At 42.5% G+C, this 15,754-nt stretch overlaps 1 protein-coding gene across 1 annotated transcript; it reads right to left on the bottom strand.

Moving 5' to 3' along the window:
* Positions 1-897: 897 nt before the first annotated feature.
* LOC118359094 (protein Hook homolog 1-like) lies at positions 898-15,216 on the bottom strand. The gene is made up of 18 exons (XM_052481167.1): positions 15,156-15,216; positions 13,844-13,911; positions 13,525-13,587; positions 13,083-13,166; positions 11,787-11,950; positions 11,463-11,603; positions 10,904-11,105; positions 10,603-10,713; positions 10,378-10,468; positions 9,838-9,901; positions 9,622-9,762; positions 9,462-9,549; positions 9,277-9,308; positions 8,937-9,019; positions 8,745-8,845; positions 8,510-8,611; positions 8,295-8,363; positions 898-8,151 (listed from the first exon to the last, which is right to left on the bottom strand). Exons 1-18 carry the CDS (start codon positions 15,214-15,216, stop codon positions 7,993-7,995), a joined length of 1,824 nt encoding a protein of 607 aa, XP_052337127.1. The 3' UTR covers positions 898-7,992.
* Positions 15,217-15,754: the final 538 nt, after the last annotated feature.

Below are 15,754 nucleotides of genomic sequence, written 5' to 3'. Positions count from 1 at the left end.
GAAGTTATATTCTTCAAGAATCAATGGGTATACATCATTCATTTATACATCCATAAATGGATGTAGCAACTAAGGATTCTAGCTTTAAATGTAGTCTAATATGCTGATTAGACCGGGCGTGCGTGTGCCATCTCAAGCATGTTGATTTTGTCCACCCACACCAGACGCAATCAGGTTGAAATATCAAAGCAAACTCTGAACCAACTATATTAATTTGGGGACAGGTCAAAAAACATTAAACATTTATGGCAATTTAGCTAGCTAGCTTGCTGTTGCTAGCTAATTTGTCCTGGGATATAAACATTGGGTTGTTATTTTACCTGAAATGCACAAGGTTATATGGCGGTTGGCAACCAACTTTAAAGGTGCATTACCACCACCAACTGGGCTGGAGTGTGGAGCTCAGTTCATCTTTCAATTACCGACATATGCTCCTAAAAACCAATGAGGGGACGGGAGAGGCAGGACTTGCAGCGCATCAATCATCACAAATAGAACCAAGTTCTATTTTAGCGCCTGACTATGCAGACCCTCGTTGACGTGCGCAAGCAGTGTTGGTGCATGAATAAATAACGTGTACATTTATTTTGCAACGTGGGTGGTGTGGTCAGCATGTAAGCCAGTACAGTATCAGTGTCAATATACTAATAACTGAAAGAGTAGCCTGAGTAAGTTATACAAGTAAGTTTGCTTTTCTGAATTTTTTCGGTTTGTGCACTCAAAAACAATATAAAGGTTGATCAAAGGAAATGTGAGCAATGACAACATGTGTTGTGTTATGGAGGATCACTTTTTGTGTGTTTTGATTAGAAAGTGAGTAAAAATGTAAATATGGACATGGACACTGAGGATGACACGGGTTTCTCAACCCATAACACTAATTCAACAACACTTAGAAAAAGACATTTATGTGTTTATTCTTTGCAATACATGAAAACCAAAGGCTTATTTTTCATTTCATAATTCACACTTCCTTATTCTTCCACTAACACAATCAATGAGTACTATCTGAACAGCTTTGTTGCAATCTCATTGCCTAGTGCTGCGCTGATCTCTGTATACATGGTTTTGTATATGTGAATAATCAGTAGGTGTACAAGTACCATCCACTGCAAGAGAACCTAAATAGCCATCACTAGCCAGCTACCACCCGGTTACTCATCTCTGCACCTTAGAGGCTGCTACCATATGGAATCACTGGTCACTTTAATAAAATGGAACAGTCACTTTCATAATGTTTACATACTGTTTCACTTATTTCCTTACAGTTGAAGTCGGAAATGTACATACACTTAGGTTGGAGTCATTAAAATGCGTTTTTCTACCACTCCACAAATTGTTAAAAAACTATAGTTTTGGCAAGTCAGTTGGGACATCTACTTTGTGCATGACACAAGTAATTTTTCAACAATTGTTTACAGACAGATTATTTCACTGTATCACAATTCGAGTGGGTAAGAAGTTTACATACACTAAGTTGACTGTGCCTTTAAACAGCTTGGGAAATTCCAGAAAAGGATGTCATAGCTGGAGAAGCTTCTGATAAGCTAATTGACATAATTTGAGTCAATTGGAGGCGTACCTGTGGATATATTTCAAGGCCTACCTTCAAACTATGTACCTCTTTGCTTGACATCACAGGAAAATCAAAAGAAATCAGCCAAGACCTCAGAAACGAAGTTGTAGACCTCCACAAGTCTGGTTCATCCTTGGGAGCAATTTCCAAACGCCTGAAGGTACCACGTTCATCTGTACAAACAATAGTACGCAAGTATAAACACCATGGGACCATGCAGCCATCATACCGCTCAGGAAGGAGACGTGTTCCATCTCCTAGAGATTAATGTACTTTGGTGCGAAAAGTGCAAATCAATCCCAGAACAACAGCAAAGGACCTTGTGAAGATGCTGGAGGAAACAGGTACAAAAGTATCTATATCCACAGTTAGACGAGTCCTATATCGACATAACCTGAAAGGCCACGGAGCAAGGAAGAAGCCACTGCTCCAAAACCGCCATAAAATAGCCAGACTACAGTTTGCCACTGCAGATGGGGACAAAGATTGTACTTTTTGGAGAAATGTCTTCTGGTCTGATGAAACAAAAATAGAACTGTTTGGCCATAATGTCATTATGTTTGGAGGAAAAGGGGGAGGCTTGCAAGCCGAAGAGGGGGGTGACAGCATCATGTTGTGGGGGTGCTTTGCTGCAGAAGGGACTGGTGCACTTCACAATACAGATGGCATCATGAGGGAGGAAAATTACGTGGATATCTTGAAGCAACATCTCAAGACATCCGTCAGGAAGTTAAAGCTTGGTCACAAATGGTCTTCCAAATGGACAATGACCCCAAGCATACTTCCAAAGTTGTGGCAAAATTGCAAAAAAGGACAAAAAAGTCAAGGTATTGGAGTGGCCATCACAAAGCCCTGACCTCAATCCCATAGACAATTTGTGGGCAGAACTGAAAAAGTGTGTGCGAGCAAAGAGGCCTACAAACCTGACTCAGTTACACCAGCTCTGTTAGGAGGAATGGGCCAAAATTCACCCAACTTATTGTTGGAATGTTGTGGAAGGCTACCCTAAACATTTGACCCAAGTTAAACAATTTAAAGGCAACGCTACCAAATACGAATTGGGTGTATGTAAAATTATGACCCACTGGGAATGGGATGAAAGAACTAAATTTCTCTACTATTATTCTGACATTTTACATTCTTAAGATAAAGTTGTGATCCTAACTGACCTAAGACCATTTACTAGGATTAAATGTTAGGAATTGTGAAAAATCGAGTTTAATGTGTTTGGCTAAGGTGTATGTAAACTTCCAACTTCAACTGTATATACATCTACTGTATTTTAGTCAATGTCACTCTGACATTGCTCGTCCCAGTATTTATATATTTCTTAATTCCATTATTTTACTTTAAGATGTGTGTATTGTTATATACACTACTGCACTGTTGGAGCTAGGAACACAAGCATTTTGCTACACCCACAATAACATCTGCTAAATATGTGTATGTGATCAATAAAATGTGATTTGACCTAGAGGCACGAGTCCAGATACCACATTGTTTTAGATGTAGTATGTGTGTGTACATAACGTAAGAAGCATCACATGACATACTGGAATATCACATTTCCCACAAAAGAGCAAATCCAACATCTAGCTAACTGCTAGCTTTGAGCTATGTTAAGCTTCACTACAAGGCTAAGAATCCAAACCAGTAGGGATTGTAGAAAATGATCAAATCAATTGATAGCTATTTTACAGAGCTTTTCATGTTTCATTCAGAGATCCCAGTGCAACCTAGAGGGCCAACATGCCCAAACACATTTGTAAGAAATTCAAAAGTTGTCACTGCGTTTTTGCTTCATCAGAGAGGAACAATATTTCATCTAGGAGCTTGTTTCACAAATGCAGATTAAATACATCCAGGACAAGGTTTAATTCTGGTTTAGTTCATCCACATTTCAATATTTCATAGCACAACAATAACAAATCGGGGGTCTGTGAAAGCAGTTCTAAAATCCCACTCTGGTGTTGGAACCCTGATTACAGTAGTGCTGTATAGATTATTATACTGTTGATGCCCTGATTACAGTAGTGCTGTATAGATTATTATACTGTTGATGCCCTGATTACAGTAGTGCTGTATAGATTATTATACTGTTGATTCCCTTCTACTCAGCCAGACACAAGACACAGTGCCTTCATAAACTATTCACACCCCTTAACTTTTTCCACATTTTGTTGCGTTACAGCCGGAATTTAAAATTGATTAAATTGAGACTGTCACTGGCATACACATAATGTCAAAGTGAAATTATATTTTTAGACATTTTTACAAATTAATACAAAATGAAAAGTTGAAATGCCTTAACTCAATAAGTATTCAACCGCTTTGTTATGGAAAGCCCAAATATGTTAAGGAGTAAACATTTAGTTAAGTCACATAAATTGCATGGACCCATTGTGTGCAATAAGGGTGTTTAACATGATTTTTGAATGACTACCTAATCTCTGTCCCCCACACATTCAATTATATGTAAGGTCCCTCAGTTGAGCATTGAATTACAAACACAGATGCAACCACAAAGACCAATGAGGTTTTCCAATGCGTCACAAAGGGCACCTATATGTAGATGGGTAAAAAAAAAAAAAGCAGACATTGAATATCCCTTTGAGCATGGTGAAGTTATTACACTTTGGATGGTGTATCAATACACCCAGTCACTGCAAAGACACAGGCGTCCTTCCTAACTCAGTTGCCGGAGTGGAAGGAAACCGCTCAAGGATTTCACCATGAGGTCAATGGTTAACTTAAAACAGTTACAGAGTTTAATGGCTGTGATAGGAGAAAACTAAAAAGTAGGACGTTTGTACATAATAAGATTCCAAAACAGGCATCCTGTTTGCAATAAGGCACTTAAGTAAAACTGCAAAAAATGAGGCAAGGAAATTAACTTCATGTCCTGAATACAAAGCGTTAAGTTTGGGGCAAATACAACACAACACATTACTGAGTACCACACTTCATATTTTTAAGCCTTGTGGTGGCTGCATCATGTTATACGCATGCTTGTCATGGGCAAGGACTAGGGAGGTTTTTTGGGGTAAAAAGAATAGAGCTAAGCATAAGCAAAATCCTAGAGGAAAACCTGGTTTACAGAAACAGACACTGGGAGACAAATTCACCTTTCAGCAGGACAATAACCTAAAACACAAGGCCAAATATACACTGGAGTTGCTTACCAAGACGACATTGAATGTTCCTGAGTAGTTACAGTTTTGACTTAAATCTGCTTGAAAATCTATGGCTAGACTGTCTAGCAATGATCAACAACCAACTTGACAGAGCTTGAAGAATAAAAAATAAAAAGAATGAGCAAATATTGTACAATCCAGGTGTGCAAAGCTCTTAGAGACTTACCCAGAAAGACTCACCACTGTAATATTTGTAAATTAAATTTCAATATATTTACAAAATTCTAAAAACCTGTTTTTTTACTTTGTCATTATGGGCTATTGTGTGTAGATGGGTAATGTGTGTTTTTTAAATACATTTTTGAATTCAGGCTGTAACACAACAAAATGTAGAATAGGTCAAGGGGGATGAATACTTTCTGCAGGCACTGTAAAAGCCCAACAGTGTTCCGATAGATCACAGTATCAAAAATAAACACCATTAAAAAGTCCTGGATTTCTGAGTTGATTGAATGATTAGTTGTTGTTGCCGCACCAGAGATGCTTGTGTCAGTATGGCATTACAGGATGTTGACACAGGTCTGCAGTATAGACTGCTTTTGTGTAAGAAACTAGTAATGGATCGATCTGTGCTGCAATACCAACTTTTGGTTGCCAGCACCAAATACACCCATTTCTCCTGAATTCCATTTTCACTCTGGTGATTGTGAAACACAGAAGAGGAAGATCACAAGAGGTAAAACTCTCTTTGTAGTCCAATGGTTGATAAGATGATTGTAACATCCTTTAACTGCATAGTGCAGTTCATTCATCGTTGTTGTAGTATAAAAACATTATAATATCAGCTATATTCAGCATTAAAATAAGCCAATTAAGACCACATTTTTCTTATAAGCTCCAATTGTGAATATAGTTTTTAGCACATCCATAGACAGAATAACTAACATATCTCTGACACACTGAGCGTACAAAACATTAGGAACACCTGCTCTATCCATGACATACAGTCGAGGCCAAAAGTTTTGAGAATGACACAAAAAGACCAGCTGACATCATGTCAGCGATTCTCTCGTTAACACAGGTGTGAGTGTTGACGAGGACAAGGCTGGAGATGACTCTGTCATGCTGATTGAGTTCGAATAACAGACTGGAAGCTTCAAAAGGATGGTGGTGCTTGGAATCATTGTTCTTCCTTCTTCCTGCAAGGAAACACATGCCGTCATCATTGCTTTACACAAAAAGGGCTTCACAGGCAAGGATGTTGCTGCCAGTAAGATTGCACCGAAATCAACCATTTATCGGATCATCAAGAACTTAATGGAGAGCAGTTCAATTATTATGAAGAAGGCTTCAGGGCGCCCAAAAAAGTCCAGCAAGCGCCAGGACCGTCTCCTAAAGTTGATTCAGCTGCGGGATCGGGGCACCACCAGTACAGAGCTTGCTCAGGAACGCCAGCAGGCAGGTGTGAGTGCATCTGCACACAAAGTGAGGCGAAGAGTTTTGGAGGATGGCCTGGTGTCAAGAAGGGCAGCAAAGAAGCCACTTATCTCCAGGAAAAACATCAGGGACAGACTGATATTCTGCAAAAGGTACAGGACTGCTGAGGACTAGGAACATTTATTTTCTCTGATGAATCCCCTTTCTGATTGTTTGGGGCATCCGGAAAAAAGCTTGTCCGGAGAAGACAAGGTGAGCGCTACCATCAGTCCTGTGTCCTGCCAACAGTAAAGCATCCTGAGACCATTCATGTGTGGGGTTGATTCTCAGCCAAGGGAATGGGCTCACTCACAATTCTGCCTAAGAACACAGCCATGAATAAAGAATGGTACCAACTCATCCTCCGAGAGCAACTTCTCCCAACCATCCAGGAACAGTTTGGTGATGAACAATGCCTTTTCCAGCATGATGGAGCACCTTGCCATAAGGCAAAAGTGATAACTAAGTGGCTCGGGGAACAAAACATTGATATTTTGGGACCATGGCCAGGAAACTCCCCAGACCTTAAACCCATTGAGGACTTGTGGTCAATCCTCGAGGCGGGGAGACAAACAAAAACCCACAAATTCTGACAAACTCAAAGCATTGATTATGCAAGAATGGGCTGCCATCAGTCAGGATGTGGCCCAGAAGTTAATTGGCAGCATGCCAGGGCAGATTGCAGAGGTCTTGGAAAAGAAGGGTCAACACTGCAAATATTGACTCTTTGCATCAACTTCATGTAATTGTCAATAAAAGCCGTTGACACTTATGAAATGCTTGTAATTATACTTCAATATTCCATAGTAACATCTGACAAAAATATCTAAAGACACTGAAGCAGCAAACTTTGTGAAAATGAATATGTGTCATTCTCAAAACTTTTGGCCACAGCTGTAGACTGACCAGGTGAATCCAGGTGAAAGCTATGATTCCTTATTGATAAATCCACTTCAATCAGTGTATGAAGGGGAGGAGACAGGTTAAAGAAGGATTTTTAAGCCTTGAGACATAGAATGTTTATGTGTGCCATTCAGAGGGTGAATGGGCAAGACAAAATATTTAAGTGCCTTTGAATGGGGTATGGTAGTAGGTGCCAGGAGCACAGGTTTGTGTCAAGAACTGCAACGCTGCAGGGTTTCTCACTCAACAGTTTCCCATGTGTATCAAGAATGGTCCACCACCAAAAGGACATCCAGATCAACTTGACACAACTGTGGGAGGCATAGGAGTCAATATTAGGAAGGTGTTCTTAATGTTTTGTACACTCAGTGTACATGTCAGGATATGTCAAGGTTAGGAATCACTGCTAGTCAGAGTCTGCTGCTAGCTCGGCTAACACAGGTATATTGTAGGGCTCAGTCAGTGTTATGTGCTAGGCTATGTGCTAAGCTAATAAAGCATGTTGGTAGGGTTGCCAGACCAAACTCATTACCGGAGATAATAAACATCCTAAACTGTAGTGAGGAGTATAACTGTTACCGTCTGGTGTATCAGTGAGGAGGGAACCTGGTTAGAGTAAGTGCTCATGTTCAAGTCAGTCAGTGCATGCTTGTCCCCTCTCCAGGGACTGAGAACTAATGTGCTTAAGGTCACTTGAGTGTACATTTCTGGAAAGGAGTTAGAGAGGAGCCATTTGTTTGTTTACGTCAGATGTAGGAGATCCCAGTCCTAGAGGGCCGCGGTGTCAGCAGGCATTTGTTCCAGACCAGCACTAACACACCTGATTGAACTAATCATGGTTCAACATTAATAGAAGAAGCCTGTACACACGCTGGCCCACCTCAGTAGTCACCCATCCCAGGTCTACTTAGTGGTGGTGGCAGGCACGCTGACAGAGAGGTTCCTGCGGGCAGCGTTGGTGACCTGGCGCTGCTGGGTCAGGAAGGACTGACCTGGGGGCACCATGGAAGTGGAGCGACCCCCGAGACGGCCCTCGATCGCCAGCTTCTGGAAGCTCAGACTCTGAAGGGGGTGGAAGACATGCAACAGCAATGTTTAATTGAGTTGGAACAAAAGCTCTGTATAAGTAACATTTGTAAAAAGGTACATTCCTGTCCTTTATTTTCAAAAGAAAATACGTGTCTATTCTGACTACATGTTCTAACCTTGTTGTACCATGCTGTTACAATCAGCTTCTCTTCATACTCTCTCAGCTTTGCCTGCTCACACTCCCTCTACAGAGAGAACGAGAGAGACGATCAATACAAGAGATTGTGAGTGCATTGTGAGATAAGTACTATGGATCCCCATGTCAATGAGTGCCTCATGGCTAATGGTTAAGGGCCAAAGGTCAGGGCCAGGGGTTAAAGCTCCGTGTTACCTCCAGGCTGAGGATCCTCTTGTCTCTGTCCGTCAGCTGCTTCTTTAGAGCCTCGATCTCTGCTGTGGCAGGGTTCAGCTTGGGGTCCAATGCACAGATCACCTACAGCACAGAAACAGAGATATCACTGGTGGGAGCAGCAGCAAAGAGAGGCATGTTCTTTTTCTGCACTTGTTATTTTTTGTCCAGCTGCTAGTTGAATGTGAGAAGAATGAATGAATGATTAAGGAATCACATTGCGTGCTTTCTCCAGGTACATCTTGTATCTCTCCTCCATGGCTCTCATGTCATCATCCTTCTTCTTCAGAGCAGCCATCAGCTCATCCAGTCTCAGAGCTAAGGGACAGACGGACAACACTCACTGGGGTTACTCCGTACTATACCGCCAGTGTTGTGGTCGCGTTATGGTTGTTGTAGTTGTACTCACAGGTCTGTGTGTTGTCTGGCTGCAAGTCCTCCAGGAGTTCTTTCTTCTTCGTGATCTCATCCTGCGCCTCGTTCAGTTGCACCCTGGATAATAAAACACCTTACTTTTTAAATGTCTCTGTCAGGAGGAAGTATGGCTGTGTTTATACAGGCACCCCAATTCTGATAATTTCCCCAGTCATTTTGACCAATCACATCAGATCTACTCACACCAGATCTTTTTCAGAGCTGATCTGATTGGTCAAAAAGATCAATTCGTGAGAAGAAAAAAAAATCTGAATTTGGTTGCCGATGTAAACGCAGCCATAGAGGTCTCACAAAGCAGTATGGACCATACTTACATATGAGCATCCAGTTTCCTCTTCAGGTGAGACTGCAAACAAAGAGCAGTTGTAAGATAGCGAACACACAGATACTGTTACCTCACAGCTGCTACTGTACATATGAGAGGCAGTATTATGCTATATTTAGGGTTAATGTTTGATATAGCGGTATACTATAAAGTTATATGTCTGGTTGAACTCACGTCATCAGTCTTGGCTCCCTGGCCCTGTAGGGCTTTCTGTAAATCCTCTACCTGCTGCTGCAGCTCAGTGACCCTCTCCCTGCTTAACCTGGAAGTACATCAGACACACAGGAAGTACATCACAGTCAAACTGGAAGTAAAAAACACACACACAGCTTACCTGTTGTCAGTGTCCAGTTCAGAGCAGGTTCTTTGTGCCACCTCTAGCAGTGTCTGTAGTTCAGAGATCTTGTCATTCTCTGATCCCTCCTGCTGCACACGCAACATCTTATTCTCATGCTGGAGCCGGATAGACTTCTCCCTGTATGGACAAGGACACACACAGTTAGTGCAGTCAGTGTCTCACACACAAAACAAACAACTATTAAATTACTACCTGTACTCTACAGGTAGGATCTCAGCAGCAAGGTTATCATGGGTTGGACTACCAGCTGGCATCCCTGCGGAGAAACAGAGAGCAGATCAGTAGCCATGCGTCTCTGTAGGCTTCAGAAAGACACAGGCGGTGTTCGAAGCCGTGATGTATCATGGGTAAATTGTGACTAACTGATCTGAAAATAACATTGAGTAGTTATTTATTTATTTAACCTTTATTTTACTAGGCAAGTCAGTTAAGAACAAATTCTTATTTTCAATGACGGCCTAGGAACAGTGGGTTAACTGCCTGTTCAGGGCCAGAATGACAGATTTGTACCTTGTCAGCTCAGGGATTGAACTTGCAACCTGCCGCCCCAAAATGTATGAAGCATGGTGATTTGTAGATCAGTCAGTCTCGACTAGCCTTTAAAGTCGTCGGCAATGTCGAAAGTGGCCAACACTAAATCAACGAAAACCAAACCTCAACTACAGTAAATCTGTTTTCCAATCGTATGCAGCACCAGTCAGTCTACATTGTCAATGTGATGGTCCAATGAGCTACCTGCTTGTAGGAGCTGGTCCTGTTGAGCCTGGTTACATCGCAACTCCTCATTGGTCTCCTTCAGAGAGTCTCGCTCAATGAGGATCCTCTGATGACCATCATCATCAGGAGACAAGTCAACAGCATTAGATCATTGTTAAAACATTCCTTCCCCTAATGTGTGTTTGCATGTCAGGGGGACCAGGTAGGTTGGAATAGAAAGTGTTAGGATCCAGTCTGTACCTCTTTCTCCCTCATCACGGCGTCATGTTTCTCTTCAAACTTCTTCTTTTCGTAAGCAAGGTTGTCTGCCCGCCGAGACTCCTCTGACAACTTCCGGTACAGCTCCTGGACCTGGTAGGAAACAGGAAGTAGATTTAGTAAGCCCCCTGATTGGCTGTTTGCCATTCCAAAATGATGTCTCCTCAGAGACGATTTGCTAAGTAAGGGCAAAAGAGTCAGAGTTCCGGCATATTGTTTTTCCCAACCCAGTTCTGTCAGACCCACGTGTTCTGTTTCTAGTATATTCTCAGGCATGTCTCACCTGTCTCTTGTATGTCTCTAGCTGTGCACGGGCAGTGTTAGCCTTGCGTAGCTCCTCCTCCAGACTGACAGTGTTGTGCATGTAGGTCATGTTCTTCTCTTCCAGCAGTTTGACTTGTCTTCTCAGATCTCCCAGGTCCTCCAGTTTACGCCTGTATTTCTCCACTGACGCCTCCAGCTTCACAGCATGGTCCGAACAGCTCCTACACACATTTATAATTTATCACATTTAATTGAATTTATAAAGATAAATAAGTCGCTCTGGATAAGAGCGTCTGCTAAATGACTTAAATGTAAATGTAAATGTAAAACAGGCAAATCGATTAAAGCAAGGGCCTAAACAACACATTCCTACTGGTCTTACTGTAGGCCGTCATTGTAAATAAAGAATTTGTTCTCAACTGACTTGCCTAGTTAAATAAAGGTTACATACCCTTACCTCAAACTGACCACTTCCTCTCTCCCACTCCCATTTATACACATTCCAGGTAGTGATGCACATCTCAGAAGATCTGATGATTACAACTGAAATAAAGGACCTAGAACGCCACCAACCACACCTGAGGATATCGAGTTCGTCTTTAAGTGCTCGTGACTCCTCTGCCAGGCTGGTGAGTTCGTCGTTACGATGCTGGACCTCGATCAGCTGCTTCTCCAACTCCTCACAGTGGATACGGTAGTCATCCTTAGCTGCCTCTAGCCTACACACACACACACACACACACACACACACACACACACACACACACACACACACACACACACACACACACACACACACACAGACACAGAGAGAGGGCGAGAGACATCTGTAAGTGCTGTGATGAGTAACTAAGAGTCGTTCCAGTGCGATTTGTTTTCACGGACACATGACACAAACACACCTAAAGTTCTCCTCCTGTAGTGTCTCTAGCTGTATCTGTAGCTGGCTGTGTTTCCGTCCGGAGGGCGTGCTCGGGTCATCAAACGAGTCCAGCTGATTGGCTCGGTCCGTCAGCACGTCGTTCTCAGCTAATAAGCTGTTCCGCTCCTCCTGAAGGACCGTCACCTGACAAGGGTCAAACTAGGGTCAGAGATGGGCTGTGTCTCAATCCCAAAATATGAATTAGTAGCGAGAACATTAAGCTCCAACCCCCCTTTTTTTTTTTTTACAGTTTATCCATTAAGGAGGGACCACATGGTCACAGATGCCTGAAGAATGGGGAGAAAGGTAACTAAAAGAGTCTTTGAGAGATGTGATAAGCATCAATTCATCTCTAGTGGAAAGACCCGTTCTCGCCAGCTGTTCGACAAACAAAGCATCATTATTACACCCTGAAAGTACAGTGCAGTGAAGCCACACAAAACCTTCAACAAAACACCAACATATTGACGAATAGGTTGAAAGGCTGGTTAGTTATTCTCCCTGTCACACCCTCTCCTCTGTTCATTAGTCATGCTTTATGTCAGAGACAATACTTGGGAATAGAAGCTTTGAGTGTGGGTGCATAAAAAAAAAAAAAATGTAATTCAACCCAGTCTCTCCACCTGTTCCCAAACACTACAAATGAACACGCCACGTAGATTAAATGAGTGATACGTTAGCGACAGAGAACACGACAGGGTATAGATATTTTAACCCGCCTCTGCAACCAGGCATTTAGATGTTTTTTGTCCGCCTTGACGACGAGCAGCCATGTTCTTACCTCTCTGTGTGTCCTTGAAGAGAGACACTGGTGATCTACTGAAACAACTCGATCTGGAGACACGAGAGGCAGAAAAGTAGCAGAAATGTGTCCTGTACTATGGTTTTCCCCAGCCAGGCAGAGCAGGGTATGGCAGAGAGAGCAGGTAGGGGGAGAGCAGTGGCTTAGTCTGTAAAACCACAGCCCTTCTGCTACACCAGCCACAGACAATAGCCTCTGGCATCACAGCACATAACACAGACCCAGTTTATACAGTACCAGGGTTGTGTGTGTGTGTCATTGATATTTGGCATCCTCGGCCACGTACATAGGCTTACAGTGTGTGACCTTCAGATTGCAAGCCTGCCGTTATGGGCAGCCTAGCTGTGTGGAGGTGAAGGTGCTTTTTGTTTCCTTATGTGTCCTCGTATGAACAACCTTTGAAATGTATGAATCCTTTATGAGGTAATGTGATTTTTTGTGGATTCAAATAAAGTACTTAAAATCTGTATATACCTGTACGTCGAGTTCCTGACAGCGCTGGGCTAGCTCCTCCTTTTCTGCCATCAGATCTGCCAGGTCCTCGAGAGCCTTCTTCAACTAGACACACACACAAACACACTTAACAATACAGCTCTAAAGCCTACTTCAGCAGCTCCAAGAAGAGATCAATATAGAAAGAGCAATATCGCAGTACTAATTAAAGAGTCTAAGACAAGCCGTCAACTATTGAGAGATACGCAAACAACAACAACTATAATAAAGACAACGGTATTCTATTATTCTATTATTATTCTATTCTATTATTATTCTATTATTCTATTAGATGCCTAGCACAGTGGATCTCCTCTCACCTCTTGTTCCAGGTCCTCCAGTGTCAACATTAGAGAGATATGAACTTTCAGCAACAACACAACAGACTATTAGAGGCCAAACACAGTGGATCTCCTCCTCTCACCTGTGATTCTACGTCCCCCGGTGGCTCTACTCCAAACTGGGCCATGTTCTCTTTACTCATCAGCTAACAGAGAGAGAGAGAGCGACATGGTACAGGTTTGGTTAGAGCCAACGTCAATCCTACTCATTCACACACCACAGGTGTTCTAAAATGACTTTCTAAAGCCAAAGAGATGTCATGACATGTACTTTATCAACATCACAGTATTGGTAACTGGCTTTTTTTTTTTACACAAATGGGTAATTGTAAGATCTTACCGTGCATGACAAACTATTTGAAATCAATCAGAGAGAATGGCCCTGGTCAGGCCAAGCCTCACCTCCTGAAGGGCTGTCATCACCACATGCTGTACGGACTCCTCCAGAGTCATGATGATCTGGATGTACTCTGGAGAGGAAGAGAGAAAGAGGAAGGAAGGGAAAGAGAGGATTACACACTAATATGCGCACATAGTTTCTGTTTTGGGTGCCAGTCTGTGACTGCGCGCGCGCGCGCGTGCGTGCGTGTACAGAGCAAAACAGTGTTTGATACAATCAACAAATTACTGTTGTATATCTTGTCATTAATATTTTTATACAAATATTTATGCAATTCATCCTTTACAATTGTTCATGCACTAGTGCTTTTGTTTAGGAATACGCAAATCATTTCACCTTGTGCAGCTGGCTGGTTATATTATCTTTATCTAAGCCGATTCTGATGGTTTGATTAATCATTGGCCAGTACAGAGAATTAAGTAAAACTATAAGTCGAAATCCTTATCTCCATCCATGGCTAATGGAAAGGCCCAATTTTAGCTAGCTAGCTCGCTAGCCACCAGCCAGAGGACAACACAACGAGATACATCATTGACAGAGAAACTTGAATTGCTGTATGTCCTCAATGGGATTTGATAGGAGTGACGCCAAAATCTAAGCGAGCTTCCCATGTTGCGGCAGGACCATTCACAGTTGAGCTCGCTCAGTTTAGTTCAACGCTGATTGACACATTGTGTACTTTTTTTTGTCAAGGGAGGCCAGATTCTCGCCGGCTTCCCTTGCCTTCAATGCTACCGGCGGCAACAATGTCATCCTCGTTTGGACCAGACAGCATCAGATGGCCTACACGTAGAGAGACCGGGGGGCTGTTTCACTGGCTCGGAAGCCGAAAGAAAATATATATTTTTAAATTGTCACTTTTTGGGGGGCTGGCTTCCCTTGGCATCCAGCCCATTTTAGTTTCCCATACGATACAAACAGTGTAATCCATTTGATCAACTTTATTTGTAGATACGAATAGTAAATAAAGTCCAGTTACAGCTTCTTTTGACAAAGTAGAAACAAGAAAGATAACATAACCAGCCAGCTGCACAAGGTGAAATGATTTGCGTATTCCTAAACAAAAGCACTAGTGCATGAACAATTGTAAAGGATGAATTGCATAAATATTTGTATAAAAATATTAATGACAAGATATACAACAGTAATTTGTTGATTGTATCAAACACTGTTTTGCTCTTATACACGTGCCTTAACGCATTAATCAATCTAGTCTTCTCTTTAAGCTTCCGGCCCACAGTCATCAAACAGCTTTGGGCGTTGCGTGCGCAAGACCGAAAAACAAATCGGTTGCTCTGCACACAGTTTATGGGCCTTGTTTCGTGTACACCTGCCGCATGTGTCGCATAATCTCTCTGAAGCGGTTGCGCGGCATGGTGAAACTCCACCTCATACCTATCAGACTAAAATGACTCCACATCCATGCTCTTTCCGCCGTAGGCACCGCGGCCATTCAGTACGAGAGTGCAATACATGCTTTGAGTTCATCCATAGATATGTCCCACGTACTGTTTCCTTTTCTGTGCGCATAAGCAACAGTCCAATCTGATGGGCTGCAACATCTTCATGTCACAAACTCGTCACTCTTTTCTACCCTAACCGTGCCATCCCTCCCAGACTCCTGTCTCGCCGTGGCAGTTGGGATCCCTCACTCCGTTGGCTCTGTTATGGTTTTTCTGCGGCGAGGCTCAGGCATCGGAGGCGGAGGCTCAAAGTCAACATCAGATGAAGACTTCATCAGCAACGTCGATTTCAAGCTCAATATCAGATCCGCCATCAGACTCCAATTTGTCTAAATTGTGTCAGTGCGTCCATTCATTTGGTCCGGATTGCCATTGTGAACTACACACATTGCATGTTACACTCCCAGGGGAAAGTAATGATTCAATGATTGCCTAAGAACTGTGGGTTAA

The sequence above is a fragment of the Oncorhynchus keta genome, chromosome 26 (assembly GCF_023373465.1).
Source record: "Oncorhynchus keta strain PuntledgeMale-10-30-2019 chromosome 26, Oket_V2, whole genome shotgun sequence".
NCBI classification, from domain to species: domain Eukaryota; kingdom Metazoa; phylum Chordata; class Actinopteri; order Salmoniformes; family Salmonidae; genus Oncorhynchus; species Oncorhynchus keta.
The sequence above is the reverse complement of the archived record's forward strand: the minus strand, read 5'-3'. Positions and strand labels throughout refer to the sequence as shown.